The following is a 19,424-nucleotide window of genomic DNA, read 5'->3' as shown; positions in this document are numbered from 1 at the left end:
CCCCTCAAGGATTGAGCTCACAACCCTGGGTTTAGCAGGCCAATGCTCAAACCACTGAGCTATCCCTCCCCCTTTCTAAGGAAGGAACTAATCTTGCACTCTACTTGGTATGCAGGGAAACTTCCTACTATTCAGTTCACACCCATTGCATTTAGACTGCATCAGCAGGCGTGAAATTATTTAAGAAAATTATTCCACTACCAAACAGATACGATGAAAAAGCTCCAGCCTTCCCTGTTTACTGGTGGGCTGTGTATTTTTTCAAGCTGTATAATTGAGTTAGAGAGTGAACCAATGATCTGAATGCAACTCTAAGATGAAGAACAGCCCAAATGACAGTTATCAATATCTTTACCTGTATGCAGCTATTTATCTCTATTATTATCTTTAATAATTATTACTATTTGCTAAACCCAACAGCTTGCTTAGCCCTGGATGGAGCCCATCCTGTTAGATGATTCGGTTTAGCTGTCCTCAAAGGCAAGAATATTTTGCTGATATTTAGGCTAATAGTTAGTTTACTGTCTTTCATCCCATACTCCCTGCTAACACTTTTCTAGGAAGTCCTGAGTTCTGATCCCAGCCCTGCCAGTGACTCCCATGTTGGCCTTCAACAGATTGCTAAGGCCGATTTTTTCATATCTGGATCTCTGAAGTTAGGCACCTAAATAAGTGGCCTGATTTTCAGAGGTGTTGAAGTCATAGGGAGCTGGGGATTCTCAGCACCTTTGAAAATCAGACCACTTATTTAAGTGCCTAATTTTAGGTACCCAGTTTGAAAATTCCAGCCTTTGCACAGTCAATTTTCCCATTTATGTAATGGGGATGATTTTACCTACCTCCCTGAGGTACTCAGGGTTAATTAATGCTTTTCCAGAGTTTTGAATGGCTAAAGCTCTATATAATAAAAGTATTATTATTAAGGTAATAATAAATAAGGTATTATTATTATGACCATCCCATTTGATAGAGTGGTAAACGACTATACATTTAAATATTGCTCATGATTCCTAATACAGTATATATTTTGGATTCTTCATCTATGAAAGTAGGATTACATAGTAAACACACAGTATGATTTCATGACTATGCACATTATACAACACTGATGAAGTTATCTGCTCAACTGAGATTTTAAAAGCCATAGTCATACTAATTATACAATGTCATGGCTGTCTCCTCTACAGCAGAATCAAGGTGTAAAGACGCATTTCCTAAGAAGGTTACTGTACTAGTTTATGCTTCCACAATCCAATCTTTTCAATTAGATGATATTCAGAGCAGAATGGAAACACCCTTATCCTTATTCCCTATGATTTAATCATAGCATGATTCTGAGGGTGGATCAAAGTTAAACTACCAATTCCCTTTTTATATTTTCATATGATGAAATGTAACTGGCCCCAAGGAAAAGGATGATGAAAAACTAGAAATTCTAATTACAGTCATAACAAGGAACAACATAAGTATGGAAATTTGAAAACTATTACTAAGTGTCCAAAAATGCAAACTTAATCCTGAACACCATGCAAATAACTGCTGAAATAAACTCATTCCTTCCACATTTCCACCACAGCAAGGGCTAGTAAATGACTTTAAAGAATAGCCAGTGGTTCAGGGCAAATGGGCCAGGTGCTTCCTTACAAGTATACAAGTGATGCCTGACCAGATGAGTGTCTTGATTCAATATGACATTGCAAGTGAGGGTTAGTAACCAAGTGTGCCATATAGAGAAGAAACAAAGTTGAAAATAACAAGATCTGGTGGCCACTCAGTATGGTACATACACATCACAATGGTCTGGCTCTTCCCTTTCACTTCTTGTCTGCTCTGTGTAGTAGGGGGTTAAATATGGTGGAAGAGGAGGGAGGTGACCAGTTGTACAGGTTCAGGATGGGCATTCCAGCATGGAAAGAGACACAGGCATTTCTGTGAGAGAAGCAGATAAAGGGGATAGCGAGACCAGAATCATTGGTGAGTGTAGAGGAGTGAGAGATAGGGCACAAAAGAAGACCAAGTCAGAGATGTAGGCTAGGTCTGGCCTTGAACGCAAAGACTGTGAATGTGAGGCTCGGGCAATGGGAAGCTACTGCAATGACTCAACATGGCTGAGGGGATAGCATAGGAAAACTGATTTGGGCAGCAGCATTTTGGATGGACAGGCGCGAGAAGGTGGGGCAGGTTACTACAGAAGAGACCCAAGAAGAGAGGCTTGCAGCAGTCATGGTGGTGGGAGAAGATATGGATGTGAACAAACAATTTGGCAGTCAGTACACAAAGAAAGGGGCGGGTTCTAGAGAAGTGACCCCACTTGGCTACAAGCTGGATATGCTGAGAAAAGAACAGGGAGGAATGAAAGATAACCCCTAAGTTATGGGTTTGGGGGATAGGGAGGATGGTAAAGTTATGAATTGCACTGGAGGACTGAGGTAGGGAGGAAGGTTTGGGCTAAAATATTAGTAGGTCAGTTTTGGCCACGTTGAGTCTGAAATGGCAGCAACTCATTCAGCATGAGGTGTCAGACACAGTTAGAGATAGGAGCCAGCAGATACATCCAGCGTGGGGAAGTACATTTGACAGTAATTGGGGTACTTACACTGTAAGCTCTTTGGGGGCAGGGATAATCTTTTTGTTCTGTGTTTGTACAGCACCTAGCACAATGGGTTTGTGGCCCCTGACTGGGGTGCCTAGCTGCTACCCCAATACCAATAATCATCATCATCATCATCACAGCAGTAGCAGAGCCCATGCAAATAGAAGTCATTTATGAATAGGGTGTAGTGGCATTATCCCTCCCAAAGCTACCCAGTGTGTCCTGGGTGTTTGGATCTTATCCCCCACCCTGCCTGCTCCCTGTCTCCTTAGGGTAATCTGCAGTGACAAAGAAGAGGAGGGAAATCCTCCTTGATTAAGGTCAAATTACAAGCTGTTCCTAAGTGTACCTCAAGTTAAGCTGGTTCATCTACAACTCTCACCCTTTCTGGTGACTTTCTCTCTGAGTCTCATATGTGAGATACTGTCTATTCTTTGGGTCTCTAGGTTTATGAATAATAGAATACCACTTTTTCTTCCAAGAAGCTGTCTTCAAATCCCAAATCCCCATATATAATGACGCCACAACCTCTCTCAGGCTGTAAGCCAACACTCCTTCCCTCAGCTGTGTGCAGCCTTCCTGTGATTTGATGCGGACACAGCAGCAAAATGAGGACAGGCACATGCACGGAATTAAGCAGGAGGCCCCAACTTTTATTAAACTTTAACACCAGGGAGGGGTGCTACCCGCGCATCACCCATACTCTCCTGTACCAGGCATTTAACTGGTTCCAGGAGCATAAAGAGGCTCCACATACCCTGTTAAATGCTGGTGAATGCTAGCCAATCAGCAGCCCTCCCCACCAGCTGGCCAATGGGTGCCAGAGACGCCCAGGAGAAGGAGCTACCTAGTGTCCCTAAGTGAGTGTCTCCCTCCCTCGCTGCTGGAACACTTCCCGTTCACTGCCGTCCATATCAAGTTTCCTCATCCATTGGGGCAGGTGGGTGGCATTTGTCCTTATTAGTTTAAACACCAACAGAAACCATCCTGCATCCTGGTGGCCTTTCACTGACAGCCCATCTGCCAAGTTCATACCTGAGAGTGTCCCAGAGCTGTAGCTGTCCATTCTGTCACACTGCCAGCTGAATGTGTACGAGTTACGCAGTTCTTGAACCAGATAATTTACAACTAAAATCCAGACAGTATTTTCAAATAACGTATTTATAAAAACAAAAATGTCTCTTAAAATAAATGCATTCCAGAGCACCTCCCTATTAATTAAATGTGTTTTGTAAGTTATTTATATAGTGAGCTGAGCCTCACTTCTGTCCTGTTAACCCTTTGTGGCTATTAAAGATCTTATGGCACTTTTAATGGGAATACAGCAAGGTTTCTTAGTCAACATTTCTTTTCCTCCTGTTGTGAGGCTTGTTAGTTTCTCAGAACTGGAAAATGTAAAATAATGTTTCATTCTTTTAGTTATTATAACATTATTATATGTTTCCATAGGGATATAATTTATCAATTATACTTCAGGATGAAAGGTTCTCTATGAACTAATTTTATTGTCTTTCAACATTACTGCTGGCATGGTGCTATTCTATAATACAGAGTACAGTACAGTAGCCTAACAGAAAGGAAGAATGATGCAATGATTACGTGCTTGCGTGGGACCCAGGAGATGCAGGTTCAGTTTTCTGCTCTAACACATGTGGCCTGAATGATCTTTTGCAAGTTGCTCAGTTTCTCTTTGCCCAGTTCACTATATATAAAAAGGGGATAATATCTACCTCATAGGGGGCAGTGAGGACAAATGCATTAGATATTGTGAGGTATTATAGTAATGGAGCCACATAAATACAATAGATATGCTGTATATTGCAATCAGCCACTGTATTTCTCTTTTGGTTAACACAGACCAAACTACTAAAATATGAGTTTGCAGTATCATTTAGAACAGTATTTTTTCTAGCCAGTGTTGCTTAAAGAATTTACCTTTATTTTGTTTGTCATGTGACTCTGTGAGGAACTGAGAGATGCGATCAGAAGGAATAGCAAAGGAAATTCCAGCAGTAACCTTTAAAGTGTTTATTCCAATCACTTCACCATCCTGTGGAAAGAAGACAGCCAATGAAATTGTCTCTAAACGACTACAAGGTTAATCCCACTGCCTAAGGCCTTATTTTTCAAATAAGTAAGTTGACGTCAGTTACTCACTCTCTGGAGAAGTAGAGCAATGACTTACTGGGGAAGCTATTCTTTCCTATTATAATTGTTTTCATGGGTTTTGAGAAAGGTACCCAACATGTGGTAGTGGTGATACAATAAATAATGATAAAATTATTCTTCACTTTGAATCAAATTGTTTTTCTTTACTTGTCTTCTAGTGACACATTTTCAGACCTTAATGCTAAGTTCTATGTGCAAAAAATGTGCACTTGCCCATTTTCCAAGCAGAAAATGGGCGTTTGTACACGTCAGATACATGTCTTTCTGCATATACAGTTAGATGTGCAATTACCAGATTTGCATTAGCAGAGGGAGAGTTTGTAGCCACACATAGATGTTTTTCACAGGCATAACTTATATGCCATTATCTGACAATTTAGCCATTAGTGATTTTTCTTGAAGATCTGTCACTTCAATGATGTAAGATTTGTGTATGTGTATAATATATTGGACATTCCACCTCCACTGAGAACATAAGAGATAAGTAAGCCTGTTCTGTAAAGGAAAAAAAATCAATCTGTTCTTACCAAATTAACCAGAGGTCCTCCTGAGTTTCCATACTGTAAATATAATGGCAGAATATGTTAAATTGTTATTTTACGTCAGGAAAGGAAAATGGCACTTCAGATCCTGTTATTTATTAGCACCTGAGAGTGAGCGAGGCACTGCACTGAAGGACACAATCCCTATCATAAAGAACTGAGAATCAAAGGGCCTGATCCTGCACAGGAATCCAAGTGGTGAACCTTATGATTATAGTTGCTTCTTTGCAGGATCAGGTTCTAAACTGGGGTTAGTATTAGGGGAAATGTTAAAGAAAGTCTCTAAAATGTAAAACCATATTTTTATTCTCCTAGGTATTGTTGCAAAAAGGTTGGAAAATATTTAATCCATGTTTAGAAAATTACATCTCAGGACGATGTTAATAAACCAATATTTTTTAATAAAACCTAGACCTGTCAATCAGCACATTGGGTTGTGATACTGTCAGTTACTTTCCCCAAGGAGCACAAAGAACCTGGCCAACATTAATTAAGCCTCACTGCATCTCCTTGTGAGGTAGATAAGGAGACACAGGGATTGCTTTACTAATCATGGATATGCAGCTAGCTCTGGGGGGAAATGTGACATCTGTTTAACTAAGCATTTTTGAGTTTTCCCAGTATCTGAAGACTTTCAAGGAAAAAACCCAAAAAGCAGAAAGCTGCAGGAAGTGGGATGTGTAGAGGTCACTTGCCTATCTACTTGTTGGCTGCACACATTTGTTTTTGAGTTGGGCCAACTTTTTGGGTCAGTTTATCAAAGAGCCAAGAGCAGCAAGCTACTAGTCAAAATAAACAAGCAATGGATCAATAATTACCAGTACGCGCCATCTAAGAGTTTACCTATTGATTGCACTGGGCAAAGTGCTGTTTATTCTCAGAAAAATAAAACATAAAATCTACTTTGATTTGTATTAATTTCATGGTATATCTTTGTCAAGTAACCATTTGTAACAGATCTGAATTATTTCTGACTGTGGAAAACTGAGCCATGAAAGCAGCTTTTTCAGATATAATTCCCTGAATCATGCAAAAACTTTCACAATAATAGAGAACCAGAGTCACCTTTCACTTGCTGTCCTGTGCTAGAATAATTTGATGGTAAAAACCCCATGTGTACAAATACAATATAGTTCAGTTTAGTAGAGTATTGCCCATTCCCTCTTTTGTCTCTCCTGCCCTTTCACAAGGCAGCTACGCATTCTTGCTGAAGTGTCTGGCTGAGCAGGAGGAATGCTTCTGAATAGAGCAACTATCAGACTCTTCCTATGCTCAGGAGGAATGAGTGAGTTAACTAAGCTTACTGCTTCTCCAGGCCTGAGACCATCTTCATACTCCATGTTCTCTGTTGGAAGAACAACTCAAAATGTCGCTTTTTCCGGTCTTTTCCTTCCTTCCCTACTCTCAGGGCTTACATTCATCCACAGCAGTCCAGAGCGGAGCTCCAGGAAATATTTTCAACCCCCCTGGAGTTTTCATAGAATGCCTGGGGGGAGGCAATGGGGGGGCTCTGGGAAATACTCGACGAGAATTTAAGCCCTACCTACCATAATATCACCTTTGCTCTTGTATTACGTATTGAACTCTGCTGTCTGTGTCTGAACTGGATCAGAAGCTTTTGGGGGCAGAGGTGGCCTCATGCACAGGTTTGGAGCAATGTTCACCGATTTGAAATCAAGAAAGTCCTGTTCTAATCCTGGCTCTGCCTCCAACTTGCTGTTTGTCCCGTCAAATAAAATCTTTAATGTGCCTCAGTGATTTAGAAGTTAATGGGACTTAGGCTGCTAAATGTCACCCTCAACCTCTTATACATTTGTTTCCCAGTGTATAAACCAGATTCCTTGATACAACCACCTCAAAAGGGTATTGTGAGAAATAATGAATATTTACAAAGGGCTTTGCATGTGTAAAAGGCTAAATACTATTAATTTACTCTGCTGAGTACATTGTCTGAATTTAGTGAATACATATTTCTGGGAATATTTTTGTTTTAAAGTTTTGGCAGACTTTAGTTGTCATCACCCCTTAAACTCACTAGAAGTTGCATGCAAGTATCTGAGGGCATAATTTAGTCTTTTTCGGTCATCCCTTGTAGCCCCTCATATGAGTAGCAACTGCACCTTCATATGTGTCTGTACAGCACGTAACACAATGGGGCCTCAATCCTGATTGGAGTCTCAGGCTGTTACAGTGATTTAGAGTAGATTCTCATTTGGACTATACGGCAGAACAAGTGAGCATACAGGTACGTGACGCTACTCACCCATTTATTCTTTCCCTGAGTACAGAATGAATGGAGCTTTGGCTCCACTCTCACAACTTGCATGCCAGAGTAGCCAAGCCAGTGCAGACAGGAGCTGATCTATACCAGCCATATGTCATTGTCATTGCACATATGCTCCCTTGGATAAGGCAGAAACGGGGGGGATTGTAACTCCAAGAGGTGCCTCTCATTCACCATGCCTCCCAGGACTATTGTGGGGTGGGGCATCCTATGCACCTTCTCTTCCTCAGGGCTAAGATCAGAATCTAACCCACAGACAGAGAATAATCTATCTGTCATGCACGAAGAGGGCATAATTTATTTTATAGGAAGTCCATTTTATTCAGTTGAATTCCTCTAACAGGGTAATTATTCCCTGCAGCACCGGTGGAATTTCAAGGTTCCAGGACTATAAATCTGGTGAGTTTCTGAACTCCTCACCTACCCAGTACTTACATTGATAATGGCATCTGTCTGAATGTAATCCATATCCGAGTCCCTCAGGCCTAGCTCCTTTCCATCTCGCTGAGCAGTGCTGACAATACCTGTTGTCACAGTGTTCTGCAAGGCAAAAGGACTCCCAATAGCCACGACAAACTCTCCAGGACGCAGATCAGCCGAGTGGCCCAGTAATAATACGGGCAGTTTTTTCTTTTAAAATAAAAACAGGAAGAAAACAAAGAATTACTGTCAGTTTGTGGCTGGTCAAACAAAATGAAACGTAAGGACCAAATCCTATCTACAGGCCAGAGGATATGCTGCCACCTATGTCCAGTGGAAGAGCAATTCTGCCATCGTAAGTCAGGATACCACAGCTCAGGCCAGCTCAATACACTGCAGGTCACTGCTTCTTGCTACTGTCTTCAGAAGAAAAGTGCTCAGTGCTAATGGAGCTGCCTTGCAATTATAGTAGATGACAGAATAAGCCCCAACAGGATTCTGGGACAAACTCACCTGTTTTCCATGGGATCACCATTGTCATGGTGTGCAAGCCATCACAAGCCAGATTCTGCCATCCTTACTTACATTGTGCAGTATCTTACTGCCCACGTAGCACCACCGAAATCAATGGGATTATTTGAGGAGTAAGGTATCACCTAGTGCAGTGGTTCCCAAACTTTAACAACCTGTGAACCCCTTTCACCAAAATGTCAAGTCTCGCGAACCCGCTCCTAAAAATGAATATTTCCAGGGATTTTCTCCTTTACCTGAGTATAAATTATAAAAGCAGTGATCTTGGAAATATAAAATTTGTTTTTATGACATGCTTATTACACACTATTTATTATTAATTATTATTTATCATTACAGTATTTTTATTACATTATGAAAATGGCAGCACTCTTCCAAGATCTCACTTTCATAGCTTGTATCACTTTGAATAAGCTTGTTATAAGACAAGGCTCCTATGTTTCATCAAGAAGTATCAGATGTGAAACAGCATGAAGGTATCTAAGAAGCCAACTCAAAGAGTTCCTCTTATACAAGCATTCAGGTCTTGAGCAGTTCAAGCAAACAATACACGTTACCACGAAGCTTAAACTTGTTCTTCATAATAATTTTAAAAACAATACTAGCTGCCTATTTAATTTCAAAAACAGCAAAAAATATCCACCTCCCTTTCCATTTCTTATAAGGAGTCTTGAAGTTTAAATCTCCTCAGTGTAATAGATGTGCTTGCTTTGATCTGCTTAGCTCTTGGAAGTCCAGGGGCTCCGGGCTGCTGGTCCCGTGCTGCCCAGGGTCCCTAAGGACAGCTCTGTCCGCCATTAGGGAATTTTTTCCCGAGAACCCCCTGTAACGTTTCGTGAACCCCCAGGGGTTCACGAACCCCAGTTTGGGAACCACTGACCTAGTGGGAGAGCCTGGCGGTATGTAAACTATGAGTAACTGCTAGGGGACTCTTGTGTACAACCACATCACATATTCTGCTCTCAGCAGGCTGACTCTTCCGCTTTGGCCAGTGTTCCGCTCTTGTGCACCTCAGGCAGGATGGCGCCTTTAACTACAAGTATTAAACTGTCCCAATAAAGCAGATGCTTTTTGAGAGAGAGGATGTTCACTTCAAATATCCCGTCCTCTCCCAACATTGAAAGGACTTTTTTCTTCAAACACAGTCACACTCACATCTCCAGTTATGTTTTCCAATATGCAGCATCCACATCTTTCTTTCAATCAGTGCTTCCATACCAGAAACGGTGAAATAATTTATTAACAAGATGTAAAATTTCCCAGGCCTACAGCTGCAGTCTATGCCTTACATTTCATCTGCAATTTATATTAGGCTTCACATTGACTAGTAAATATGACTAAATGAGAGAGATATAGTATTCCCAGGCAACAATCAAAATAAGTTTCCATGAGGCAATTTGTTCAATTCCTGCCCAACTATGGAACTATTTCTGGTCTAAATACTGGAAGAACCAGACATTTATTAAAGATCACTGTGACACTCCACTAATAGTAATATTCCACATTTTGAGCCAGATCTTCAGTGATATAAATCAGAGTATTGCATTGAAATCACTGGTTTTGGGTCCTTGATTTTACTATATGTTTAGTCATTGAAATGGGAACCTTCTTTCCCCCCTTTTTTAGCTGAATTGTATCATATTAACAAGATCTGCTAATAAACTGCTTATTTTGCAGTCTCTCTGGCTGCTAATTCCTGACTGGAGCAAAGAAATGTGAAGTCGATGTCTTGCTATTAAAAATATCTTAGGTTCATTTGCACTGTGAAATTTGCATGATATTAATAATGAACAATTCCACATATGCTTCTAAAGAATTCTTAAAAATATGTTCCAGCAAACAAGGCTGTGCCTAAAACACAACTGAGCTGAGGCTACAAGTCTGATTCATTTAACCTCTTAGATTACTTACTTTAGGATGAATCTTTATTGTTGCTATATCAGACTTCTTGTCAATGTCTTTGATTGTTGCTTCATAGGTATCTCCATTCTGTAGCTGCACTTTTAACTGTTGTCGCCCTGATATAGCATTGCTGCTTGACACCACGTGGGCATTGGTTACAATTAAACCTGAGTCTGACATTATAAACCCAGATCCACTGGATAAGGGGACATTTCGGCCAAAGAGAGGATGTCTGTACCGGAAGCAAACAACAAAATATCTCATAAATTAAACAGCTTGTGGGGAATAATAATATTATTATTTAACGAGGCTTATTACAGTTTGTAACAGCTCATACATATATATCACCTTTCACGCTGAAGAATCCCAAAGCACTTTATCATTGACGTTAGATCCAGTAAAAAAAATACTGTCAAGTATCAGAGGGGTAGCCGTGTTAGTCTGGATCTGTAAAAAGCAACAGAGAGTCCTGTGGCACCTTTAAGGCTAACAAAAGTATTGGAGCATAAGCTTTCGTGAGTGAATACCCACATGCGTCTGACGAAGTGGGTATTCACTCACGAAAGCTTATGCTCCAATACTTTTGTTAGTCTTAAAGGTGCCACAGGACTCTCTGTTGCTTTTTAAAAAAATACTGAATTTTAAAACTTGGACAAAAGAAGACAAATTTTTCACAAAAATGTGGGTCCATTGTTAGACCAGCTCTAATGAATGTCATGCCAGGGACTCTGAAATGTGGGACCGTGGAGCACTTTGCTAGAGGTCTGCAAAGAGCTGGAAGATCATGGTCCTTTCCCATCTTTGTTTTCAGCTACTTTTACAGGTATCTGTAATTTACATTGCAAAAAAGGCACCTGGATGCCAGTAAAGGTAGCTGGAATAAAGGGAAAGGACTGCCCGTCTGACTTCACTCATCACTGGTGCTATGTGAGAGGAGAATGAAGGCAGGAAACAAGAGCTTCCAGACACCAGAGGGAACTAAGAATGGGACTGACGCCTCTGGTAGGAGTGGGGAACTAGGGAACAAGGGAGAAAGGCCCCAGGCAGCGAGGCAGCTTGTGCAGGAAAAAGGAGGAACTGGCAGCAGGAACTCATGGATAGGAGAGTGGAGCAGGGGGCACAAAAGCATGTTCAGGGGAAGGCAGGGGTTGAGAAGGGGAAAGAAGAGATAGAAAAGGGAGACAAAATGAAAAGCAAAACAAATGGCGTGATTTAGAAAACTGAAGAAACACTTACTCCACTGAAGACAGTTACAAATACATTAAAGATTTTTTCTAAGTATGACTCTTCCTTGTCAGCAATTGCTGCCATTGCTACAGGTGTTTTATGCAAATAGGAAGGGAGATGGTTTCAGTGATAACAAATGGGAGGGGAACTGGTCCAGGAATCAATCTTCCTGGTAAGATGCAGTCCAGGCTGTGAAATTATTTGAAGCCGATGGTACATACAGCAACACTGAAGTGTAGCCAGTCCTGGACACAATCAGTGCCCAATACACTGCACATCATTGAGGGATGAGGAGTTAATCTGACCTGAGTTTTTGCAAGAACTCTGGGGCAAATGTTTTCTTTTCTGGAAAGGAGAAAGGATTTATAATATATACACAGAGAGAGCAAACAGGTCTTGGGTTTTAAAGTTTTTGCAAACCATTAACAGATTCATAGATTTTACAGGCAGAATAATTTAGTCAGACCTCCCACATGACACAGCTCATAGAAGTTCACCAAGTGATTCCTGCGTCAAGCCTGTAACTTCTCTTTGAGCTGCATCAGATTTTTTGGAAAGACATCCAAACTTAATTTAAGACACCAAGTGATAGAGAAACCCCCAGATCCCCAGGTATGTTGTTCCAATGGTTCATTACCTTACCTGTTAAAAATGTTTGCACCTTGCTTCTCATCTGAATTTATCAAGCTTCAGCTTCCATCCATTGGCTCTTATCATGCATTTGTCAAACAGATTCAAGAGCCCTCTACTATCAGATATCTTTTCCCCACTTAGGTACTTATAGCTCCTGATCATATTGCCTCTTAACCATCTCTTGGATAAAGTAAATATAGAGTGAGGTTCTTTAGGCTCTCACTGTAAGCAGCCTTTTTCTAGCTTAGCTTTCTATGTACATTTTTTTCACTGGAATGGTTCATATTTTACATTCTGTCCAAATCAAGATTGAATGAATCTCAAAAACAAATAAGATAGCTGCACTTTATTCTATATCATACCTGATCTATCCAAAGATAGTGAGGATAGTTAATGTATATACAGTACTGCGAAGATGTTAAGCAGTATAAGTAGCTAGGTACTATTAGTACTACATTTATTATCATTTGCACTACTGCTTAATACCAGGATTCCTTCCTACACGCAAGCATAGCTGAATTAACACTGGGCATCACTGCTTCAGGGTGGTTGAGACATCATTTGAAAAAACACTCCTGTAAGACTTTGGTTTTGTTTATCTTTGTCTGACCACAGGAGATTGCTGGTTTCTAAGAAAATGTTAACAGTTACAGGCTTCAGTTAGAGCGTTAGTCTGCTACTGGGTTGCTCGGTTTCAAAAGGCAGCACAAGCATGTGTCGCATGCTTCTAAACAATGCAGTTAGAACACACACAGTCAAAAGAAGTTACCTCAGGAAAAGTTCAATGTGTACAACTGCAGGTGCAATCTTTTCCACCACATCTGCAATGAAGTTAAACTTGTATCTTGGGCTGTTGGGCTGTCGGTGACCTATACTAGCAGAAAAAATTGGGTATGTTAATAAGAAAATACCCTTTGTACCAATCAGATGAGTTAAATTTGTCTATAGTTCACATGGGGACATTTTCCAACCAGACAGGGGAAAGGCATATAAGGCATGAGACTTTTAAAAATTGCTTGTGTTTTGTTTTGTCCCGAGAAAATGGCAAGGTCATTTGGCTAAGAACTTCCTAGATTAATTGCAATTCACAAGGTTTAGTGATGGCCTTGTCTGGCTGTTTTTTTTTTTTTTAACTAGTCGTCATTATTGTTTAAAATTTCTATTGCAGTAGCACCTAGAGATCTTATCCAAGTCAGGACCCCACTGTGGTAGGCACTATACTAAAGTACCGTAAATGACCGTCCTTGCCCCAAAAGCTTATGTGTGAACTCACTGTGAAAATACCAACTGAAAGCAGATCTACCAGAATCCTTATGATCTGTTACTATAATTCAGTAATAAGTTTGACAGTATTATGAAAAGAAACACGAATAAAATATGAAATTCTGCTAAACCCAGGGTTGTGAGTTCAATCCTTGAGGGGGCCATTTAGGGAACTGGGATAAAAAGTCTGTCTGGGGATTGGTCCCCCTTTGAGCAGGGGGTTGGACTAGATGACCTCCTGAGGTCCCTTCCAACCCTGATATTCTATGATTTGAATCAATCATGTTTATTACAGTAGTGTCTAGGGAGAACAGGGCCCATTGTAGCACTGTACAAACTTAATAGTAGATAGTCTTGCCCCAAAGAAATTACAGGAAGCTTAAAAGACATGGACAATTGTTTCTCAGCACTTTTATGATAAACTCTGTTGCAAATGTTTTGCAAAGGCAAATCGTACATTTCTGAAATTTCCTAGCATAAAAGAAGCTGTAAACAACTCTAACTGTACACTCCCATAATGACTAAGACTCCAGTCCTGCAAAGGGAAGTGTTTATACAGACCCTTATGCTGGCGGGGAGTACCAATGATTTCAATGGCATTCCACGCGAATGAATCCCATTGGAGGTTCAGGATCTAAATCAGCAGGAATATGCATGAGAATAGGAATAAAGTTTGAGCTGATTTTCCTCACAGAACAGCAGGAGGAGATCACACTTCACACCTGTAACCAAAATTGTGACTAGTTTCCCACCCAGCAAAACCATGATGGAGACTAAACAGATAATAGAAATCAGTACAATAAGGCATTCCCCACTGGAACACAGTATAGTCATTTCAGGGTAGATGGAAACTTTGTGCTTAAACCAATAATCTTGTTTTGTAACACTGTCAGAAGATCAATCAAGCTTTCTTTTATATCTTCACCTACCTCCATTGTAGTCATATGTACACAGTCTGGTGATTTAAAATAAACTCTTAGAGTACCAGATTGCTCAGAGGATTTGTAATGAGACATAGCACTTTTCATCTCTAGGTTAGTTCAGATCTGGTGCAATGGCTGTAGTTCCATGCATTATGGGAAGGAGTTGATGGTCTCACTACACATCATAAAACTTATTCCATCACAGCTGGTACCTAAGGGAGACTTGCAGGATGTGGATTGAATGAGAATGGAACACAAACGCCTATTCTCTCATTGTTAGAACAAAAGTAAGGCCCATTCTGTTTAGGCCTGATCTTTTACGCCTCCTCCTCAGTCCCTGCACTGAGCTCAGCTCAGGCTCAAGGTTGAATTGGCCTCATAATATGTTCAGTTTATGTAGTGCTTCAAGGAAAAATGCTATATGAATGGAAGAGTCTACTGAAAGTATTAGACTTTTTTTAGCCTAGTCAATGTAACAAGCAAGAGGCACAGATAAAGCACTTCTCTGCATAATCTATGTTGTTTTCTTTCTGCAGTGGCTTACCTAACTTTTAAAGGAGACAGAGACAGACCAAGAAGGAGACTGAGAATAAGAGTAGGGAGACTAAGAGGTTGGGGGGGGGAAAGGAGTCAGAAACAAAGGAAAAATAGAGAGAGAGGCTGACACAAAGAGGAAGAGGAAGAAGAGACATGGGGCTGGGGGAAGAGGGATGGGAGACGGAATCAGTAATAATTTAAAACATTTTCCTATATTTTGATATTCTACCTGCTTCTTAGTTGAAAGATTATCTTGGGCACCAAAGTTTAAAGGTGAGCTCTAGAGGTGATCCAGAGAATTACAGTCCAGTTAGCCTTATATCTGTGCCTGATAAATTCATTGAAATAATCTTTAGAAATAGAATAATAAGACAACTGGGAGATCATGATATGATATGGTCTAACCAGTAAGGATTTTGCAAAAGGACATCATGTCTCACTAATCTATTAGAAGTCTTTGAATGTGTCAATAAACTAGTGCATAAAAGAGAACAAGCTGACATAATTTATTTGGACTTCCAAAAGGCCTTTGACAAGGTCTCTCACTAGAAGGAACTAAAGAAGCTAAATAGTCATGGAGTGAGAGTCAAAGTATTGTCATAGATCAAAAAATGTCTAAGAGACAGGAAACAAAGAGAGGACTGAATGGACAATTTTCAGCATGGCAAAATGTGAACAATGGGGTGCCTCAGTTATCAAGTCTAGTGCTGTTCAATATTTGTGTTAATGAATTGGAAAGGTGGGTGAGTAGTGAAGTAGCAAAATTTTCAGATGACACCAAGTTATTTAGTTTACTGAAGTCCAGAGAGAAGTCTAGGATGCATCTTGGGGATCTAAACAAGATAGGTGAATGGGCAACACAATGGCTAATGAAGTTCCTCGTTGACAAACGCAAAATAATGCACCACTGGAGGAAAAAATGAAACCATTCATACACCTTACAGGGTTTTAAATTAACTGTATCAACTTAGGAAAGGGAGCTCCTATTGCCTGGACTCACTGTGCAGCCTGCAGCCAAAAAAACAAACAGGATGTTAGGATGTATAGGGAAGGGGACGGAAAATAAATTGGTGGCACTCGCGCCTGAGTGTCTGGGTGCAGGGCTGGTCACCCCTCCTCAAAAAGTCTAGGGCAGAATTAGAGGGGGTTCAGAAAAGAGTGACGGAAAAGATGGGGGACATGGAAAAGCTTTAATGTGAAGAGAGACTAAGTGGGCTGGGACTGTTTACCCTAGAAAGAACAGGCAACATGATAAAATAAAGAATGGTAGAGAGCTGGAAGATCGGGAGCATCTGCTCTTTTTGTCTTGTGACACAAGAACAAGGAGCCCTCATTAAGCTACATACTCCAACTCAGCTCACTCCTGATGGATTGGGTAAAATGACTTGGATTTTTAGTGCAATGTGAGTTTAGTATGGAGTGGATACAATTGTAACACGAATACCAGCGAATTGTTCCAAGGAAAGAAACCTCTCACAGATTAAGCCAACTGAAAGACAACTGGGCATTTCTCCATAGAACTCCCATAGTAGTAACAATCAGCTGTGGTTTTTCTTTTGTTGGAGCAGGATTTGCTTTTTAATGGAAACCACACTTACATTCAGCAAGCTAAATTTATATGATATTGTGTAAATAGATGGAATGACTTGGCAGAGTTAGATGCAGCCTTTTATTTTTATGTTCATTCTCACGCACTCTGAACAATCTCTCTAACTAACCATATACACTTGCTCCAGTACCTTGTTCAAAGGGGATACTGCAAACAGGGATCACATAGGTCAGTCAGCTATAAGCGGTGTATAGTGCTGTTTATTCTACGTACTGCTACATGGGATTCATTTGACTTTCAAATCACAGGCAATTTGCTTGACTCTATAGTACAATCTTGTTCCAATGAAATCTACTTATAAGAGTTTAAATACATGCCCTGACATGACATAATACTATTATCACATCTTCCTATAGGTTCTCTGAAAGGCTGAGGGCCAGAACCTCAGTTGGTGTAAACTGCCACAAAACTAGAGTAATCTATTGATAAACGTGGCCCTGAAAATCAGCATAGCTCCATTTAAAACAATAGAACTGCACCAGTTTACCCTTTGTGTCTGCGCCTAGGATCCTGTCTGCAGCATTTCCCTAGTCCACCAGAATCAGCAGCCACAGCAGCAGAGTGAGTCTCGCAAACAATGGATCAGTTACACACGGCTGCTCCTGCTGGACCACTAAGGAAGCATTATGAGTGGCAGCAGGTTTCCAGGTGTGATCAACGGCAGTGGTGCGCAAACTGGGGAGTGTGCCCTCCACGGGGATGGGGAGTACAAGAGGTTTTCTTGGGGGGCGGGAAGAAATTTAATTAATATCACTTTTCACAGCAGACTTACTAGCACCCCATCACCACCCTTGCTTCTGCGCTGCTGCTGGTGGCGGCGCTGCCTTCAGAGCCACCCAGCTCTGAAAGCCATGCTGCTGCCAGCAGCAGCGCAGAAGTAAGGGTGGCGATGGGGTGCTAGTAAGTCTGCTGTGAGAAGTGATATTAACAAATATCACTTTTCACATTGCCATACGAGTGGTTAATTTGTTTTCATTTGAAAAAAAATTTTAAAATCTACATTTGCAGTTTGTAATACTCTGTGTTTACTACTTCCTAATAACTTTTAGCTGGTCTTATAAATTTAGTAATAAAAATTATTTTTTCATTCCTTCTGCCAACTTGCAAAAAAAAAAAACAAAAAAAAAACCACAGTTTCAGATTAGAAGTACTGGGTGAGGGGAGGGTTATGACAAATTCCGTGCATGGTAAGTGGGGGCACAACTGGAAAAGTTTGTGTACCACTGATCTAGGGGAGGAAGAAAAGATAAACTGAAGAGGAGGAAGGAAAATCTGGTAGGAGAGGAAGGGAAGAAGACACCGCTGGGGGCAATAGAGGGAGAGTCACACAAACAGAAAAGGGGGCTGACAAAATGAGGCAGGGCAGTCCTGTAGCAATGAGCACCACCTAGCCTGGAGACAACTTTGTCCCTCTTTCCCTGGGCCAGCAAATATCAGAAGCACTGCAGACAGTATACTCAGCCATGAGGGTGATTCAGAGTCTGACTCTAGTGACTCCCTTGTGACTGGCTGGAGAAGCAAAATTTATAACTTTGTAGAAATGTTTTATACTAATTAGCAGCAGAAGACTGCCTCCAAGCCCTGGATGCCTAGAACACAGTACATGTACGCAGGTCACGTACTGAGAGGGTTTGATTTGGACCAGCTGGAATGACAGATTCCAAAAAGTAACTTATTAACATTAGAGCCTTCAACAACTGATGGTGAGTTTATATTTTTGTCTCTTCCTTAAGTAAAATAAAGGGGGGGGGAAGAGAGAGAGAGAGAGTGGCAGAAATAAGTGGAAAAGGGGAGTGAGATATTTGGTATGTCTACACTGCAGTTAAACACCCATGGCTGGCCTGTGTCAGCTGACTTGGGCTCCTGGGGCTTAAAAGCTGTGGGGTTATAAAATTGCAGTGTAGACATTTGGGCTCAGACTGGAGCCCAAGCTCTGGGACCCCACAAGAGGGAAGAGTCCCAGAGCCCAGGCTCCAGTCCACGCCCAAATGTCTGCACCACAGTTTTACAGTCCCGCAGCACAAGCCCCGTGAGCCTAAGTCAGCTGACATGGGCCAGCCGCGGGTGTTTAATTGCAGTGTAGACATACCCATTAAGTCTAAAATGGAGGAAGGGGAAACCCAGAGTAAAGAGAGTACAGGATACAGAATAAATAGACTTAGTTCATTTTAGGAGAGAGGTTCTATGAAGAGCTACCAGTTTGATACCCAGGAGCAGTAAACTGGATTGTTCTCAATGGGAGCTGAACACATTTGAAAAACTGGCCACTTCATTTAGGAGTCTACATAGGAAGTGAACTCTCTGGAAAATCTTGTCCCAATTGTGGGTGCTGAGAACTTTTGAAACTACATAAATGTTACTTTTTGAACAGTCAGAAGTCCCATATCAGTCTGACAGCTTTATAATAAAGACCAAAAAAAAAAAGATTGTGGGGACACCACATGCTTCTAAGTTTTTACAAACTCTGTCAACCTACACACAGCTCTAGACATTTGGTGAACCGTAAAGGTAAGAGCTGTAGTCTAGCATACCTTGGTTGACCCACTGACGTACTGAAGGCACCTTGATAACGTCCATTTTGTCTATGTTATAACTCTCCATTCATCCCAGATCATCCCTCAGACTCACCAAAATAAACGTGAGGAGACATGAGCCATTACACACATTGAATCTACACCTCTACCCCTATATAACGCTGTCCTCGGGAGCCAAAAAATCTTACTGCGTTATAGGTGAAACCGCGTTATATATCGAACTTGCTTTGATCCGCTGGAGTGCGCAGCCCCGCCCC

General features: G+C 41.0%; 1 protein-coding gene across 1 annotated transcript in view; it reads right to left on the bottom strand.

The window, feature by feature from the left end:
• Window positions 1-19,424, bottom strand: part of HTRA3 (HtrA serine peptidase 3) — a 35,974-nt gene that overhangs the window by 8,338 nt on the left and 8,212 nt on the right. The window contains exons 2-6 of the mRNA XM_029910652.1: window positions 13,071-13,170; window positions 10,451-10,673; window positions 8,024-8,218; window positions 5,290-5,322; window positions 4,492-4,643 (exon numbers count right to left, since the gene is read on the bottom strand). Coding sequence (XP_029766512.1) covers window positions 4,492-4,643; window positions 5,290-5,322; window positions 8,024-8,218; window positions 10,451-10,673; window positions 13,071-13,170 — 703 coding nt within the window. The remainder of the gene's footprint in view (window positions 1-4,491; window positions 4,644-5,289; window positions 5,323-8,023; window positions 8,219-10,450; window positions 10,674-13,070; window positions 13,171-19,424) is intronic.

This window comes from Terrapene carolina, unplaced genomic scaffold (assembly GCF_002925995.2).
Source record: "Terrapene carolina triunguis isolate 2854851 unplaced genomic scaffold, T_m_triunguis-2.0 Scaffold66, whole genome shotgun sequence".
Taxonomy (NCBI): domain Eukaryota; kingdom Metazoa; phylum Chordata; order Testudines; family Emydidae; genus Terrapene; species Terrapene triunguis.
The sequence above is the reverse complement of the archived record's forward strand: the minus strand, read 5'-3'. Positions and strand labels throughout refer to the sequence as shown.